We start from the raw sequence: 15,632 nt of genomic DNA, 5'->3' as shown, positions 1-15,632 counted from the left end.
TCTAACCGGTTGACAGGTTTTGGTAACTACAGATGTGATGGGAATAGGGAAAAATAAAGTATGGATAAAAATGGGAAAAAAAAAAAAAAAAAAAAAAAAAAAAGAAGATGTGGCACATATATACAATGGAATATTACTCAGCCATAAAAAGAAACGAAATTGACTTGTTTGTAGTGAGGTGGATGGACCTAGAGTCTGTCATACAGAGTGAAGTAAATCAGAAAGGGAAAAACAAATACCGAATGCTAATACAAATATATGGAATCTAAAAAAAAAAAAAGGGTTATGAAGAACCTAGGGGTAGGACAGGAATAAAGACACAGACGTAGAGAATGGACTTGAGGATATGGGGAGGGGGAAGGGTAAGCTGGGACAAAGTGAGAGAGTGGCATGGACATATATACACTACCAAATGTAAAATAGATAGGTAGTGAGTAGCAGCCGCATAGCACAGGGAGATCAGCTCAGTGCTTTGTGAACACCTAGAGGGGTGGGATAGGGAGGGAGGGAGGGTGGGAGGGAGAAGCAAGAGGGAGGAGATATGGGGATATATGTATACATGTAGCTGATTCACTGTGTTATAAAGCAGCAACTAACACAACATTGTAAAGCAATTATACTCCAATAAAGATGTTTAAAAAAAAAAAAAGAAGAATCCGCCTGCCAATGCAGGGGACACGGGTTTGAGCCCTGGTCCAGGAAGATCCCACATGCCACAGAGCAACTAAGCCCGTGTGCCACAACTACTGAGCCTGTGCTCTAGAGCCCATGAGCCACAACTGCTGAGGCCACATGCTACAACTATTGATGCCCCCGCGCCTAGAGCCTGTGCTCCACTACAAGAGAAGCCACCGCAATGAGAAGCCTGTGCGCCGCGACGAAGAGTAGCCCCCGCTCGCCGCCACTAGAGAAAGCCCACACGCAGCAACGAAGACCCAATGCAGCCAAAAATAAATAAATAAAACAAATAAATTTATTTAAAAAAAAAAGAAGACATTCTTGTCTTCTTTTTAAGATGAGAACACTGAGCTCTGAGGAACTAACTAACATGTCCAGTGTTAGTGGCAAGGACGGTACTGGGACTCGAACTTGGAGTTGTGGAGTCTCAGTGCTGTGCTCTTTCAGTTATCATTCATGGTCTTCCATCTGGAGAGATGGCATTTATTTAGGAACAAAGCGGAACTCACTGCCAGTTCTGATAAAGAGAGGACAAAAGACCTACGAGACTACTGAAATCATCATAGAAAAATGTGATGTAAATTCACCAAATGGCTTTATGTCTGTTTTGTATAGACCAGGGGAAAATTGATTTCAGCAGGGTCTACGTTAGATCAACCACACAAATAAAATGATAGTGTCATTCGCCTGCTCTTAAAATAAGATCATTACTTTCATAATCCAGCTACCAAAGCTCCTCTCTAAATAAACCCGCTCCCCATCTTGACACGTTGCCCTTGACCTCAGAGAAACAGAACAAGAAGCATCAGTGATGACTTGCCCTCCCCCTCAGGTGGGCCCCTCTTGGCTACACTGTGGGGAGCGTGTTAGGTTTACTGCCAAAATGAAGAACTAAAGCCACTTAAGTGGCACGTTTCTGCCAAGATTTCCATTTCTGAGCTGTCACGGGTTGACGCCAAGCTTCTTCCAGGGTGCCTGCCTCCTCCTCCTCATTTCCACTCTGGCTTCTTGTGGCTGTGTTTAAGTGTATTGAAACTGGGTGGTTTTCATGATTGATTGAATGTGAAGGTCCCCAGCTATGAGCCCTTTCAGGAATGGGCACCACTGTCTGGAAGAGCATATGGAGTCTTCTTCTCTCAGGTTTTTTAAGAATAATAGAGGCTTCATCCACCCAGACTGAATTAGTTTCAGTCGTGCTCCAGAGAGGGGATGGCTGACTTTGAGAGGCATAACAACCAAGAATGCTGTGGTCCTGACTCAGTCACATCCAGGATGTCCTCTGGGGAGCAGCAGACAGAAGCCTACTTCATTGTATCCATAGGTAGACCTGGGCAAAGATGGCCAGATGTCCCTATTTCCAAGAACCAGTCAGTACTATGATTTCCAAAAATCCTTCTCTAGACAGAGTGATCGTCTTAGGGTGAACATTTGATGATGATGTATTGATGCAGGTCAAGTTTGATGGTGGGTTCCGTATGAACATGAATGACTGTGCAAATCCATCCCCTCCCCAAGAAAAACACAGTGGCCTTGTCCTGGCAGTACATCATTTAGGCCATCTCCCTAAAATCGGATGGAAGTATCGATAGTATTTCTTGGAGTATGTATTATTGTCCTCATCTTACAGATGAGGAAACTGAGGTCCAGAGAAGGAAGCAAGTAGGTTACAGAGCAAATAAGAAGCACAGTTGGGTTCTTAAACCAAGGCTGAAGCTCCTTCCACAAGGATGAAAAATTGAAAATAGATTTGTCATCTCACAACCACAGAAGCAAGCTAAAGTCTTTTGACTGTTACCTGATGTAGAGCGGGCGTGGCGATATCTGCGGTGGGGCTGTCAAGACCTGAGTTTTTTTTTTTTTTTTTTTTTTTTTTTTTACAAATTTAATCAGTTATACATATACATATGTTCCCATATCCCCTCCCTTTTGCGTCTCCCTCCCACCCTCCCTATCCCACCCCTCCAGGCGGTCACAAAGAACCGAGCTGATCTCCCTGTGCTATGCGGCTGCTTCCCACTAGCTATCTACCTTACGTTTGGTAGTGTATATATGTCCATGCCGCTCTTTCACTTTAAGACCTGAGTTTTTATTCCACCTCCCAGATAATTAATGGCTCAGTCCTGTGGGTGCTGATTGCATTGGGATGGGCAGGGGGCAGGGAGAAAAGGCAGAATCCAGCTTGATAAGATGGAAGAGCTGAGGGACAGCTTACTGCCCTCTGTATCACTTCTCTCCTGGTCATTTCCTTCTCTTTTTGTCACATAACTTGTCCTTCCACATACAAATCCAAAGGGCAGGCTCACAAGGAGAATGGCTTGTTAGATGAAAGAAACTGGGAAACTTGTGGCTGCCTGTTTGTGTTTTCACGCTGGTCCACGCTCTTTTTTTTTTCGGGTGCGCTGTGCAGCTTGGGGGATCCTACTTCCCAACCAGGGATTGAACCTGAGCCCTCAGCAGTGAAAGCAAGCGTGGAATCCCAACCACTGGACCACCAGGGAACTCCCTGATGCTGGTCCAGATGGGAGATTTCTTGCTGTAATTCCAGCCCCATGCCTCACGTGTCAGAGACGAGTAGCAAACATCCCAGCTGCCCACACTGTGGATGCCCACGTGCCAGGGCCTTGCAGCTTCATCTGCAACTATTGCATTGGAAGCAGTTTGGATAATTGCTCTCTTCAAATGGGAGGATGGATTGGGATTGCACAAGGTGCTATTATGACTTATTGGAATAATCAGTAATACTTATTGGCGTCTAATAGGGATTTACTCCCAGTTTGTTCCCTGTTCCAAATCAGCCAGTCTGGTCAGGAGAGACTGTTCCCCTCTAACTCCAATACCTGCCTTCACTTGGAGGCCGGCCCTGTGGTGTCTGGGCGGCGCAGATGGCCAGCACCACCCAGTTCGTGGGAGGACCTGCCCTTCCCTTTGCTCTGGCCAGAGACAGGCCTGTCACCGCGATGACTCTCACAGACGTCCTTCCCCTCCTGCCCACTTCACTTTTCCCCCGGATCCCAAATGTATCACCCACATCCCCCTTCTCCATGGTCCCTAACAATGAGTAACTTCTCCCTTTCTACCTCAACTTCCCACACCCTCTTTTCCTAAGTAGCAAAATTTAAATCCATCAGCATCAGGAAAAATAGTAAAATGTTAGGCTTTTTTAAAAGAGATTCTGTATTGAGTTCAATAAACTCAGCTAATCAGTAGCAACTATAATATTATTAACAGCAACACAACCATTAGCATGTATTGGGTGCTGACTGAGCACAGCCTAAGAGGCAGATGATATCATCAACCCTGACTTGACAGCGAGGGGCCTGAAACACAGGGCAACGAAGGGACCTGGCTGAAGCCACACGGGCGGTGAGTGCAGGGCCAGGACCTGGGCCGACTGACCCGGAGCCCCTGGTTCTGGCGCAGGTGCTCTTCTACCGTTGCCCACAGGGGCCTGGAGTGCGAGACCTGGAAGGAGGCCTTTCCTGCCCACTTCGCTGCTTCCCGTCCCTCCTCTACCATCCACAGTCCATCCACAAGCCTCTGCAGGCCCTGCCCTTCCTTTCCATCCTTCCTCCTGGGCCTGGCCTTCAGCGAGCAGCAGAAGACACCTTCCTCCCTCTGCCCCACTGTGCCCTCCCCTCGTTCTGCTCACGTGTGGGCTTCCCCCCGCCAGCCCCCGCCAGCCACACTGGTCCCTCTGGCCCACCTCACTGCCTCACACATTCTCCTGATAAACGTCTCCTGCAGGCCTGTTCTCTGAGTACAAATAAGGTAAGGCCTCCACCCTCGAGTCTCTGTCTAAACCCGCAGTTGTAGGCCTTCCTCGGGTCCTGCCTGCACAGTGAGCTGAAGGCCTCCCGGTGCCCACCCTCCAACCCTGCGCACAGAGCCCTCCCTCACCCACCGCCGCCCCCCCCCCCCGGCCAGCCTGCCCAGTTAGTGCCGGTGCCCCCTGGCAGGGACAGTGTTTGTGTGCACTGCTGGCGCTCAGCTGTTAGCACCCACCACCAAGCCCTGATGACAGGCAGGGGGAAGCCCAGCCCCGTGGCTTCAAAGTATCTCCATTCAGGTTATTTTTAAACAGCATTTTGCTGTGCCCGTGGGTTGAATGACACTATGCTTGCAGCCAAGTGTTGGGGTCACGACAGACCCTGAGGAAAGGACAGTAACAACTATGCATTAATTCAAATGTCTGCAAAATATATATTTAGTTTATTCCCTGGGCCCAGATGCTCATACCTGTAATCCTGACTCTAAGAGATAGCTTTAAGGCAAAACTGCACTTTTCCTTGAGGCAAGGCTTATGAGGCACTGCAGAGGCCCCACTGTTCTTAGGACTGGTTAGGCTGAAGATCTGTGCCAGGGAGGCGAAGCCTGAAGGCGGGAGAGACTAGGAGAGCCTGACAGCCCCGGCCCGCACTTGCACCCCTCACACCAGGGGCCTGGCCTCGACCCCTTGGCACTACCTGAGCTGTGGCCCAGACAACTGGCCTGCATGCCCATGCGATCAGCAGCCTGGCATAATTTTCTGGCCACCTGAACACACACCCTGACAGAGCAGATTCTCACCTGTGGCCGCTATCAGGTGAGAGAATGTAATCGTCACCCAGCTTTCTGTGCCCCGTCCCAGCCTAGAAAAGACCTGGGCCTCCTGGAGCTCATTTCCCACGTGATGGAACCAGGACCTACGGCTTCTGCACCTTCTCCTCTCTTTGCCCAGTAGAACCTCAAGCCTTGTGTTTACCAACTGACAGTGACAGGTGACCAGGAGGCCTCTTTGTTGGTTCAGGCACCACAGGGCTGGCGATAGCTCTTCCACTTGGCCAGTTGCTTCTTATATTTTCTTCAGCTAAACTTTCCTGAGGGAGCCCAGGGTGTCAGGCCTTCATGATAATGACAACAGCTATTCTCTCTCTCACACAGAACAGCTTTCTCGAAATATAATTCACACATCAAAAAAATCCATCCTAGGGCCTCCCTGGTGGCGCAAGTGGTTGAGAGTCCGCCTGCCGATGCAGGGGATACGGGTTCGTGCCCCGGTCTGGGAGGATCCCATATGCCGCGGAGCGGCTGGGCCCGTGGGCCATGGCCGCTGAGCCTGCGCGTCCGGAGCCTGTGCTCCGCAACGGGAGAGGCCACAGCAGTGAGAGGCCCGCATACCGCAAAAAAAAAAAAAAAAAAAAAAAAAAAAAAAAAAAAAAAAAAAAAAATCCATCCTTTTCAAAGTGTGCAATTTGATGGTTTTTAGTCCATTAACAGAATCGTGAAACTTGTGAAACAATCACCACTATCTAATTTTAGAACATCTTCATCACCTTCAAAAAGAAACCCTGTACCTATTAGCTGTCACTCCCTATCTCCTCTTCCCCACAGCCCTTGGCAACCAGTAGTATACTTTTTGTCTCTGTGGATTTGCCTGCTCTGGATATTTCATATAAATGCAAGCATACAACATGTGATCTTTTGTAACTGGCTTCTTTCACTTAGCATAATGTTTTCAAGGTTCATTTGTGTTGTTACAGGTATCAGTACTTCATTCCTTTTTACTGCTGAATAATATTCCATTGTGTGGATGTACCACATTTTGTTTATTCACTTATCAGCTGATGGACATTTGGATTATTTCCACTTTGCAGCCAGTATGAATAATCCTGCTATGAACATTCATGCACAAGTTTCTGTGTGAACATAGTTTTCAGTTCTCTTGGGTACATACCTAGGAGTGGAATTGCTGGGTCATATGGTAACTCTACGTTTAACAATTTGAAGAACTTCCAAACTGCTTTCCAAAGTGACTGCACCATTTTACAATCCCACCAGGGTTTGCGGTTCTCTTTGGATATTCACAACAGCTTTCTAAGATTGGTATTATAATCTGCAACTTACAGTTAAGACCACCGAGGCTCAGAAAAGGTAAGTAACTTGGCTATTACTTCCAAATGCCAGGCTCTTCCCTCTGTGACCAACGGCCAAGTTTTAACCCTGTATCCCCAGTGAACAACTGTGTTTCTCACCCTTTTACCTCTATGCCTGCATCACCCTGATGAGAAATCTTTATGTGTTACAGGACGTGTCAGGAAATGCTGCATTTCTGGCCTTCACTCCTTTTGGGTTTGTTGTTCTGCAAGGAAACAAGAGGGTCCACTTCATTAAATGGTGAGTGTCTTTATTTCCAAAATAGGCTTTTTATACCTCACCAACTGGGGAGGGCTGTGGTTCCCATGTCCTATGTCTGTGATTGGGCAAGTTCTGGTTCTGAGCCCTCTCCAAAGCCTTGCATCCATAATGGTAACTGGTGAAGGTAGTGGTCTCTTCTAGGGATCCTATGCTTTCACAGGGGTGTTCCTGAGAGCCAACAGCCTCTCCAGAGAGAGAAAGGGTATGGGAAGTTGGTTTCTGGGTAGGATGAGACGTCTAGAGCTGGAGCCAATGTTAGGGAAGCAAAGTTCCCATGAGAACTGAGTCCTTGGGACTGTCCCCCACTGAGGACCATAGCATCTGCAGGGATGTTTACTCCTTACCCACTCTCCTAACGAAGGAGGGCTTGCAATGACCCCTGGGGCAGATATAAGTTACCCTGTTGCTCTGGCAAAACACCCTCCTTGGACCAAACCCCACGGTGGGCACTGCCTGCAGGAGCACAGATGCTGCTCCGTCTCCTGTCCCTCTTCAGGGCTTAGGTGTCCTCAGCCTCCAAGAGTCACATCCCCACTCTTTCTTCCCTCCCCTGCCTCTTCCACTCCCAATTCTAGCAGGCAAGAGCCACTGCTGCAGCCACAGCTGCTCGGAACTGCTTCCTCTCCGCCCATCGGTTGGGGTCTGTTCTGCTGCGTGGCTCTGTGAGCTGATGCTGCAGACTCTGGTTTGTTGATGGAGGTTTGGCTCTCCTAGAGACCCTTTTTCTGGCCCATGCAAACATCTTGCAGCCTCACGTTGCATGTTTTACTAAGCCCCTGTGATCTCTGAACCTTCCTGGGCCTTAGACTGCCAAGTCTAAGCTGGCCAGCTCCTCTCAGGGACTTGGACAGGCATCTTTCCTTGGCCCAGCAGAGCTCAGCCAGGGAAGCCTGCTCCTGTCTTGTCTCCTCCGCCTTCTCAAGAAGAGCTAGCAGGGAACCTGATGACAGAGCTGCTCCCTGGTGAGCTTTCTGCTGGGGATGCTGCAGGCCAGCTCTCCTGTGACATCCTCTTCAGCTCCCCTGTTAGCTTGTGAACAGACACCCCCTTTCCAACCCTTGTGGCTCTTGTGAAGTTTGGCGACATGATCAACCACAGTGCTTGTGAAACTGCTCCCCAGACATGCCTGGCCAGGCCCCATTCCCCCAGAAAACCCCTTCCCAGGGTGGCCTGCTCCACTGGGCTAACTGGTGTGCTCCCTAACACGCCCATTTGCTACCCCTTCTCAAGCTGGCCCACTCACTGCACTTCTTGGGTGAAGATGGTGAGGGTTTGCGGTCTTCTATCCAACAAGATACTTTTCAGAAAAAGACAATGAACAGGGTCAGGCCACCGCTCTCCCAGTGAGGAGCACTTGCTATTTGGAGACCTCTGGGTCGTCTGATGTTCCTTAGAAGGCCCGGATCCTGGCCACACTCCAACCAGGGTAGCTGTCTCATGAGGTGGCTGGTAGGGGGCATTTTAGCTAGAAACAGGTAGGACACACCCGGGCCTGTAGTCCCTAAAGTATCCTTACCCTCCAGAAGCCCTGCTGCTCACTGGGTTGTCCCAGACCCTTTTTCCTTCTATAGCTTCTCTCACAGCCCATTTCTTCAGGACGTCTCTTCATATACCTCAACTTCCAAGTAATAGATGTAAATTTAATCACACTTCCAATAGAAAATTTCCTACTTTCCTATCTTGCTTATTGAAGCCTAGGATGATCTGTGTGCTTGTTTATTTATCAATCAATTGATATTTATTGTATTCTGTATGTGTATGAGAGATTGATTGGGAGGGAATCTAACAGGGAAGGAATCTGGTGGTCAGAAGTTGTGAGCTCTCATCCTGACCCAGCCATGATTTCCAGGGAACAGGTGACCTTCCTCTGTCCCCTGAGTTTTGTCCAGTAGTAAATTGGGTACATTGTTCTCACTACCTTTCTGCTACTTTCTAGGATATTGAGGAAATCTCCCTAGAAATCGCAAAGAGGAAGAAGCCAAGTGGAGGCAGATATGCATGGTTAGACCTCCTTGTGGGGTCCCAGTTGGGTAGAAAAATAAAGACTCTGCCCCCAGTGAGGTAGGAGGGCCTTCAGGCTCCAGAGGGTAGCTGTGTCAGGCCAATGGAAGGGAAGTGAGGAGTGACCAATGCTGAGGCCTAGTTCTCTGGCTCTCAGGGACATCCACCTAAGACCCCAGTCATTTCTCCATTTTGTAAATGTAACCAAGGCTGAGAGCAGTATGTGGAGGTGAGGTCTAAGTCGTGCCATGTGCAGTAACCATGTCCCTTCTTCTGATTTGCGTCTGTCCTGCGGGTGGATGTACCCCAGTATCCTGTTTGCCTCTTTTACTGCAGCCATTCACTGGGCTGGTGGCTTCAAGGATTTTTCTACAAAAACCCCTAAGCCCCTTTCCTGGTCAGTACGCTGCATGACTGTTCCATGTAATCTGTTCTCTCTCTTTGGTATGTTGCCCTGCCCCCCTCCCTGAGATCGTTTGACATTTGTCTGCATTAAACTGCATTTTCCATCCAGTGGCACAGTCACCTGAAAGACTCAACTCCCTCAGAACCTGGTCGCATTGTTTTTCATTATTTGCTGTTATCTTGAACTTTGGCCTCATCAGCTACCTGTGGCATCTTACGTTTGACAGTCCCATCCAGATAATGCACCTGTGTTATGAACCAAATCCCGAAATGGCCCAGGACCACTCTACCTAAACTCACTTCCCATGCAAACGTTTCCCTTTTACAGCCACTGTTGATGAGCCCGAAATCCTCCTATCACCCTATTATTATAGTGTGATTGACCAGAAAACTGTGGATTGAACTGTTTCAACAACTGTTCTCTAAGGCCCCTGCGCTGCTGTCATGTTTCAGTTCTAATTTTGGCTAAAACTGTGTCTGTGCCTGGAGCCCCTTCCAGTCAGGGTGGGCTGTGCATCTACAAGACTTAGCTGTGAGCAAGTAGCCCACAGTGAGATGACGGGTGCTCTCTTTGTGCTTCTAGGAATGAGGTGACCAAGCTGAAATTTGAAGGAAAGACTTTTTATTTGTACGTAAGTCAGAAAGAGGTGAGTGCTGGCTTCCTCCTCTTCAGGGAGGGCTGGGGCACTGGGGTGGCTCCTGATGGCCAGGGCTGAACCAAAGTGGTCCATCCAGGCAGAGCTAAGCCCCCTGCATGCCAAGCCGGGACCAAGGTCAAGGCTGGAGGTGAGGAGACATGAGATGATGAGAGGTGGCTGTAGGTCCTGGAGCACAGGGACTTCCTCAGGGATGCTGGTGACCCTCAGAGGTTCCATACCTCCAGGAAGTACAGAGTAAGATTCTTTTGCTTCCATATGAAAATTCCAGGAAGATAATAAATACAAAAAAAAATTCCAGATGAGAGTGCCACTTTCTCTGGGGAGGGCTCACTTGGTTCAAGCGGTGCCAGCAGAGACTTACTCTGATTGGACCTGCCAGGTGTGCCCTTCTGCACTGAACTCAGCTCTGTCCTGTGGGTACTGCAGGCTTCTCTTCCCGCCAGGCAGCCCCTTCCCCGTCTGAAGCCTCTCCCTGAGAGCACTGGGGAGCCTTCAGACAGCTCAGGGCTCAGTGTCCTGGCCCTCTTCACCCTTTGCTTCGCCATCCACACTCAGCTGTTTCTATGTGGGATTTTTTGTAGGAAAAGAAAATTATTCTCACATATTTTGCTCCAACTCCAGAAGCCTGCAAGCACCTCTGGAAATGTGGGATAGAGAACCAAGCCTTCTACAAGTGAGTGGACACTTGGGATGGGAACTGCCTTTATCAGGGCCAAAGCCATAGAAGCTACTTTTAGAGGAACAATGGGCAGGAAAGTTTGAGAAACTCTGACAAAGGAGACATGAGATGACAAGGCTGGGCTTCCTTATAAAACTCAGACCCCTTTCCGGGTGGCTGTCTGTACCACCTGGAGGGTCAGAGCTGATGTCTGGGAATGTGTGTCAGCGGAGTTGCCCAAGGCGTCTACCTTGCGATGTCGTTGGACAGCCCCCAGTGGCAAAGCAGTTCTGGGTCTTTTCAGGGTAAGGCTTGGGCCAGAGAAAGCCCATAGGTGCCTGACTTGAATAAAGCTGGCCCCTTGGAGCCATTCAGAGCCCAGAATACAAGAGCTCCATGAAGGAACAGGCGCAGCCCAGAGCAGCTCCCTAAGCCTTGGAGAGACTCTGGGGCCCGCTCCCCGGTGGGTGGCCTGGTGCTGAGCTGGGGTTGATACCAGCCCTTCCTGGTGTGTCACTGACAGAGGTGTTGCCAGTGACAGGCCAAGTGCTCAGGAGCTGGGGGTGGGGTAGCTGGAGGAAGCAAGGACTTGACTGTTACTGAGATAGCAGCTTTGGGGCAAAGGAGAGAGCTTAGCTTACCAAATGATTTTGTGAAGCATATTGAGGCTTTTGTGCCCAGTTTTCTTTTTTAAAGAAAAGATTTAAAAAGTTGTTATAAAAGCATTAGGGAGCAAAGAAATAGCCCATCGAGAAACTGGGGTGATGCCAGATAAAGTGTATTTCGCTAAAACCCTTGGTCTTGTTTTTAAAATAGAATGCCATGACTTATGCTTTAATAAGCTGCATCTTAGTCAGAACAACGTAAGACAGAATGTGTGGTATATTCCTCCCCCCGACAGGCCATAGTTCTCCCTCCAGTTACCTGAAGGATCCAGAGCAGAATTGCTCTGGGCTGGGAGGGCACCATCTTCCTCCCCACTCAACAGACTCTGCTACCTGCTGACTGCTGTGGGATGCTGGCCCCCAGAGGCTGTTTCTTGGGCAGGCTTTCTGAGTTGTATAATAAATTCTGTGCATTTGATACCAGAATCAGGGGTGAGTTGAATGGGCAGCCTGAATTCTCACCTGAGTGGGCTTCTTTCTTTTCATGGAGAAGACACTCGGAAGACTTTCATGTGGTCACATTTCCCTCCTATTCAGTCCCTGGCTGTCCAAGGAAAGCCAAGAAAACATTTCAGCACCATTTCTGGAGGCCCTCCTTTGTTTTTCCGTATGAGCCATGGGAACAGAATTGTGCTTCTGAACCTGTGACCAAACTCAGTTTCTGAGTCTTTCCTTAACAGATTGCCAACATCCACACTGGAAACCAAGGCCCCTTTTCACTGTTCTCCATGACTACTAATTAGGTGTTAAAAGCCTCTAGCCTGGGTCAGACCCCCATTTATGCCAAGTAGCTAGCAGGAGCCACTTCGGCCTCACTCAGAGTGTCTGTCATGGGCAGAACCCTGCCCTGCTTTTGGCCTAGTGCTTTGAAGGGAGCCGGTCAGACTCAAGAACGTGCTCAGATAAAAATAACTTTACGTGTCTAACACGTATTAAATATTTTAAACCAAAAAAAAAAAAAAATGTGCTCAGACAGGAGAGTAAGTAGGCTCAGAGCCTCATGGAGCCCTGAGACAGGTGGGGATGGTGTCCCCAGCACCTGCTGTTCATGGATTATAGGGACAACTCCCTAAATATTCACTGCCCGCTCAGGACAAAGGCTCCAGACCAGTTCGGTTCCCAGCTGGGTGAGCACTACAGGCACCCAGGGCGTGTTGTGGATGGGGTCAGGTCTCAGGAGATTCAATCTGGGCAGCTCTGCCCAAGCTTCCCTTTCTAAGTGAGAGGAGGTACAGGGATCAGAGCAGTCACTCAAGGGTGGCTTCCAGAGTCTCCACCTCAGCTGTTCACGGCCTTGAAAGTGGTGTTAATGGGCTTTCTGGGGGAGGGCAAATGGTTCCAAGTTCAAACAAATGGTGGAACTTTTATTGAAGTTCAGCTAGTTTCTTCATTTCACAACTTCTCAGAGTCTCTAATGTGACAATATACTTCAGGTTCTCTCCAAGAAGGAGATGGAGTAGGAAGGGCACTACTCTCTTCTCCACCCACAGTTACCCAGACATGGACATGAATTCTCAAATACTAGGACTGGAAGGGACTCCTGAGGTCAAGCAGTCCCAGCTCCACTATTTTATAGATAAGACTGAGGCTAAGAGAGGAAAAATTTGCCCAGGGTCACGCTGCTAACCAGTGGCCTGGCTGAGATTCAGCAGGTGGCATTCTCTTTCCCTACCATTTATTCTCTCAGTCCCCATGGTGAACCCATGAGGCACTCTTGGGGAGCCCTCACTCTCCTAATGTGGAAGTGGGTTGCAGCATGCCTGTCCAGAGCACTGAGACCGTGAACACGGCCCTCAGGTGCTAAAGGAGAGTCAGAGACGAGCAGGGCTGTGAAGGGCCTTTTCCTGAAGGGTTTCTTCAAGTAGCCTTTGGAAGGAGCTGGGGACACAGCCTTAGGCTGTAAGGCATTGCAGGCCATCTCTTACACTGGACTTTGCCTTGCTGCAGAGCCTTAGGCTGTAAGGCATTGCAGGCCATCTCTCACACTGGACTTTGCCTTGCTGCAGGCTGGAGAAATCAAGCCAAGTCCGCACAGTGTCCAGCAGCAATTTATTCTTTAAAGGGAGCCGGTTCCGATACAGGTAAATAGTGACAGTAAGTAACCGTTGTGGACCTATTTTGAGACCCTTCTCTGGAGAAGGGTGGCCTGGCCCAGTGGTCCTTATCCTGAGAACAAAGACACTGGGAACCTCCAGAGAAGTGTGAGGTTTCCATCCGATTCTCCTGTCTCCTAACCCTTTGACTATTTCTTTCCTTCCCTGCAGCTGTTTGCCTGTAGGGGTTAAAATGTGTGTCTTCTCCTGCCCTTACAAAAGCAGCAAAATAAGAACTGTAAGAGTGATTCCTTTCATTTCTATATAAAGATTTCTTTTTTGGGGGGCAATATTTTTGGAACACGCTGGACAATGAGGAATCATTCCTAAATGAGGATGGAAGATCCCAAAGACCACAGAGATAGAGAGCTGTCAGGACGCCTTAGAGCTCTTTACCCCAGCAAGCAAGCCCTACTCAGTGGCCTAAACATTGAGAAGGGGTAGGCCAAAGAGGCCACTTCCCGATTCAGCCCAAGTATCTGAGATCTTACAGAGGAGCTCAGTCCTGGAACACTGTCTCATGTCTTGCTGCTTGTTTTATTTATACTACTTATAGTGGCCGAGTTGCAAAGGAAGTAATGGAGTCCAGTGCCAAGATCAAACGGGAGCCACCAGAAATACACAGGTAAGCACCAGGGGCTTACCCCAAAACCAGGTCCAGCTCAGATCTCAGAATCTTAAAAGAGCCAGCAGTCTGAGTACTGTGAAGATTCTGGCCATGATGGCTTCCTAATAGGGCAGCAGGGTAAAGAGACCCATCTCAGCCAAAGGCATGGGAACAGGGTGACCCTGGAGAATGAGGGAAGGTGGGCTAATGCAGACAGTACATCAGACCCAGGAGCCACCTTCCTGGGTAATTCTCTACCATCATCCCAAGTCCTGAAACTGGTCATAGACCTTGGAGGACATGCACAAGCAGCAAGATTTCATTGGCTCTGTAAACAGTCCATTACAGGAAGCCAGTCACACTAGGTCTGAAACAGTTTCAGGATCCATGCTTTATGTATAACTGTAAATCATGTATGTCCAGGAGGCCATCTCCTAAAACCTGGTAAGACTGAGGGAGAATATGATTGGCCAAAAGGTCTGGGGGTTGCCAACCAGACTGACCTCTGGGAATATGGGAGCATTACTACCTGCCTTCACACGGAGCCCCCTGCCACCAGCAGCCTCTGTGGGAAGTCAGGGGAGGCTGCGATTCAGTCTTAGGCACATGTTTGGGAGCACCGCATATCCTGGGCTCTGCTCTCTGACAGTCCTGCCCAGGGACCAGTGGCACCGTTACCACACACTAGAGAAAGGTTCGGGTGGGTCTGGGATATAAGGAGGTTGACAAGTTTGAAGTAGTGTCTCTGACTGGGATCCAGGGGCTAAAGGCAGAAAGCAGGTATTAAAGATTTTTAAAAACAAAACAAAACTTAACACAGCCAGGCAATTCTCAGGCAATTCTAGTAACCAGTCCTCAACTCTGAGTCCTGACCACATTTGTCAGTGCACTAAGTCAACAGAATTCTTTTTTTCTTTAACCTCAGAGCAGGGATGGTCCCTAGCCGCAGCTGTCCCTCCATAACCCATGGCCCAAGGCTGAGCAGTGTCCCCAGGACCCGGAGAAGAGCTGTTCACATCTCCATCATGGAAGGTGAGCATGAGCTCTGGAGACGACCTGGGGCTCCTCCAAGTTGTCACCCGGACCAGTTCCGCACAGGGACCTTGAAAAGAAGTGAATTTGCACTAGAGACAGCAGCAAGTTTCTCCAACGGTCGGGAGAATGTGTCATCCCGTCAGTGGGAACACCAGCTGGGTGTCAGGTGAAGGGTAATCCCATCCAGCCCTGACGAGCTGTGGTCCAGGAGGGGTTTGTAGATCTGAGAGTATTAGACTAAACCTTTGGGAGAGAACTTTGTACGTGGAAGCTACCAGGCTCCATGCAGTTCTGAAATTGATTTCCATCAGAGGCTTTCTTTCACTTGTGTTCCAGATCTGATAACCAGTTTCCACAGCTTAAAGGATCAGGGTGGCTGAGGCAGGTAACCAAGAAATGAAAACTCTTGGTTCTGAAGCATTCCAGTAGCTGCCACCACCTTCTACTTCAGTTGTAGAAATCTGTCCTCTTGCTATCTGAATTCTTTAACATTGTCTCAGGAAATCCAATATGCCCCTTCTCTCTCTACCGTTCCCTCGCTCTGGAGGAGGTGGAGGTGGGGAGAGAGACAAAGTCTGTGTATTTTCACTGAACGAGATGACCCAGTAGCTGGGGTTGATACCTCTCCAGTCTCTGGGCAGTTTATACTGTTAGGAG

General features: G+C 49.1%; 1 protein-coding gene across 5 annotated transcripts in view; it reads left to right on the top strand.

Annotated features, from left to right (window-relative positions):
• Positions 1-15,632, top strand: part of FRMD5 (FERM domain containing 5) — a 361,067-nt gene that overhangs the window by 338,295 nt on the left and 7,140 nt on the right. For 4 of the 5 annotated variants that reach the window (XM_060098328.1, XM_060098327.1, XM_060098326.1 and 1 more), the window contains exons 8-13: positions 6,743-6,831; positions 9,842-9,905; positions 10,499-10,590; positions 13,247-13,321; positions 13,890-13,958; positions 14,866-14,972. In XM_060098328.1, the coding sequence (XP_059954311.1) occupies positions 6,743-6,831; positions 9,842-9,905; positions 10,499-10,590; positions 13,247-13,321; positions 13,890-13,958; positions 14,866-14,972 (496 nt within the window). The remainder of the gene's footprint in view (positions 1-6,742; positions 6,832-9,841; positions 9,906-10,498; positions 10,591-13,246; positions 13,322-13,889; positions 13,959-14,865; positions 14,973-15,632) is intronic. The other variant, XM_060098331.1, reaches the window with a different exon arrangement.

Source organism: Mesoplodon densirostris, chromosome 4, assembly GCF_025265405.1.
Source record: "Mesoplodon densirostris isolate mMesDen1 chromosome 4, mMesDen1 primary haplotype, whole genome shotgun sequence".
NCBI classification, from domain to species: Eukaryota; Metazoa; Chordata; class Mammalia; order Artiodactyla; family Ziphiidae; genus Mesoplodon; species Mesoplodon densirostris.
The sequence above is the reverse complement of the archived record's forward strand: the minus strand, read 5'-3'. Positions and strand labels throughout refer to the sequence as shown.